We start from the raw sequence: 2,732 nt of genomic DNA on the forward strand, positions 1-2,732 counted from the left end.
TGTTGCTTTCTTTGATAATTCAGTGAAGAGAGAACTTGGATAATAACCGACCGGTTCACCTTGTAATTGTACCCACCAATGTCCACTACTTTGATCCTGTCAAATTATTCAATGTAAATTTATGGATTGAAGCTGGTAACGCGGCATAATAAATTGATCATTTATATTTTCTTACCTTGTGAATACTGAAGGTGGCATCCTTTTGGTCTCCATTTAAAGTTGACAACTCGGTGAAACTGCATCCAAGGCCGATACTTGATGATGTGTGTACAAAAGCATCACATTCGTCGTTATAACAAAATAATTTATTGTATCCATCCGCCTAATAAGTAAAATCAATTAAATCACTAGGTAATATTAGAAACATGATCGTAGACGATAATAAATGGCCTCTCAAGAAATAGACCATGTTATTCCATATAAAAAAAGAGTAATAATGCTTACCGTCCAAAATACGAAGAACCTGGTCTCATAATCACCATAAACAAGTGGATCAACCTAATTAAAAATAAAGATTGAAATTTTAACGTGCTCACAAGAGGATATAAAATTAACTTTACATTTAGTTTTAGATTAATGACTTACTATCCATCCGGTTTCAATAGTTTCTTTTCCATCACCAGCTGTAACCCAGATTTGGGATACACTTATTTCAGCTTGCATTTCAACAGCCGGTTTCCAAAGATTTATTTTTGCTTGTGCTCCTAGAAAATTGCCTCGTGCCTCAACTATCGCGTACTGAAATGTAATAATATGCACATAATCAATATGTATTCTTATTATTACCACTATGTATAACTATAGTAAAAAAATAAATTAATCATAAAAATGATATTTGATTTCTATACCTCGTGAATTTCTTCGAAATTGCTTCTTTGTGATGCATTACGTGAATGTGCTGGATTATGATTTTTCCCTTTTCTCCGTAAGGGGATAGTTCCTTTTGGGCATGATCCATAATAATGCCAAGTTTGTGTGAGTCGAAGTGTTCCCAAATTACCAGATTTCGTTCCTTTCGAGTATAAATTTGGTTTCATCTATTTCATAATATAATAACAAAAGCAAAGTTATTTTTTGGGAGTATGAAATATGAAAGTGTATATTATTAAGAAAAGTGTATATTAAACCTGTATTGTATGATTACGAAGCAATGGATGATTAAGACTAGGTTGTCTGTAGATATCGTAACAATCGATGATCTCATCATTTTCAACCTACAAGATAGAGATTAATGAGATAGAAGCATGAGTTTAACTATATATATCCTAAAGCAAAAGAAAAATTTCATGACCTTAATAGATTTGATTATTTCGTTGTTTATCGAGTTTGGAATCGTTCTCCCTTCGACCAATTCTTCGCTAATGAGTATCGATAATATGATTAACCAATGTGTGAAGCTGATAAATTTTGACATATTTATCAAAAAAATACACAAATACTATGATATATGGATGATGTGAGGATCGACTCATAAGATAAAATACATGTATATGGTTTTTATTTTGGCATGATATCTTACTCATTAATTAACTAATTATTTTTCATATATGATATAATATTTTATCATTTATGTGATATCTTATGCATTTATGTATGTGATTTTTATAAACATTGTTACCAAAATAATACTACAATGTTACATATAAATCCATATTAACTGATACATTTTATTCACTATTATATAAATCTTAAAGGATACTTGGTATGAAATGGATTTTTGAAATATTTTATTTATTATTATATAAATTTTAAAGTATATTTGGTGTGTAATATCTGAGTTTTTTTATATATGATATGATATTTTGTGCATCTTGGTGATAGCTCATGTGATTTTCATAAACATCAAATCCTTTAAATTCCCAAGTCATATAAGGCTCCACGTCGTGCGGTAAGAATACTCATCCTTGGATGAGCGTCCCTGACCCCTTGAAAATTTTCCAATCCACTTTTCCTCTCATTATAGGAATGTAACACCAAAAAAACTTTTTCGGTTGCAAAAAACGTGAGAAACACAGCCAAGAAAAAAACGGGAGAACAATTTATTTTTTATGAAATACCCACCCTAAAAAAAAGAACAGTTTTTCTCTTATGAAACTCTGTTCCCCTCCTCCGTCTTTCTGTTCTCCTCCTCCGTCTTTTTGTTCTTCTGTTCTCCTTTCTTCATCAAATCTGTTTTAAATGAGAGATTTTTGTTTTTTGTTTGTTTTTATTTTGCAAGTACAATTTCTGAAGATGAGCTAATATTAGGGTTCAGGGTTTCGTCGATTAAGAGAAAGTTTGGGTACGTTATTTTTTATTGATCAGTGAAAGTTTGGGGTTTAGACTTTAGACGCCAGTGGGTTGCAACAGATTCAATTTAGGGTTTAGGTATTGTTTTAGTTTCTTCTTTTATTCAGCATCTGTGATCGATTAATCCATAAAAATAGTGGTAAACCCTAAATTTTTCTATGTCTCTTTATTTCTCATTCTGTTATTGATTGATTAACAGGTACGAACAAGTAAAGCACATATACGTAACAGCTTAGCTCAGGTAACGCACTTATAATCTCTACCAGTTTTAGCAGCGGCTCATCCATTGCGTCTAAATATTTTTTTCTCACTTATCTCACCGGCACAATGATTTTCTGCGTTCTTGATTGGCGTTCTAATATCTTCTCTTCACTGATTTGATTTGTGATTTTTAGTATTCTTCCTATGTTCCTGTATAAACCTTTTTTTTTTTTTTTTAGTAT

The 2,732-nt window shown here is 31.2% G+C and overlaps 1 protein-coding gene across 1 annotated transcript; it reads right to left on the reverse strand.

The window, feature by feature from the left end:
* Window positions 1-6: 6 nt before the first annotated feature.
* LOC113342585 lies at window positions 7-2,138 on the reverse strand (the record flags this gene model as incomplete). The annotated part of the gene is made up of 8 exons (XM_026587085.1): window positions 2,062-2,138; window positions 1,292-1,397; window positions 1,128-1,214; window positions 849-1,037; window positions 586-738; window positions 445-498; window positions 176-322; window positions 7-96 (listed from the first exon to the last, which is right to left on the reverse strand). Coding segments are annotated over exons 4-8 (633 nt in total), but the record flags the coding sequence as incomplete, so codon positions are not given.
* Between the last annotated feature and the right edge of the window lie 594 nt (window positions 2,139-2,732).

This window comes from Papaver somniferum, unplaced genomic scaffold (genome assembly GCF_003573695.1).
Source record: "Papaver somniferum cultivar HN1 unplaced genomic scaffold, ASM357369v1 unplaced-scaffold_4489, whole genome shotgun sequence".
Lineage (NCBI taxonomy): Eukaryota > Viridiplantae > Streptophyta > Magnoliopsida > Ranunculales > Papaveraceae > Papaver > Papaver somniferum.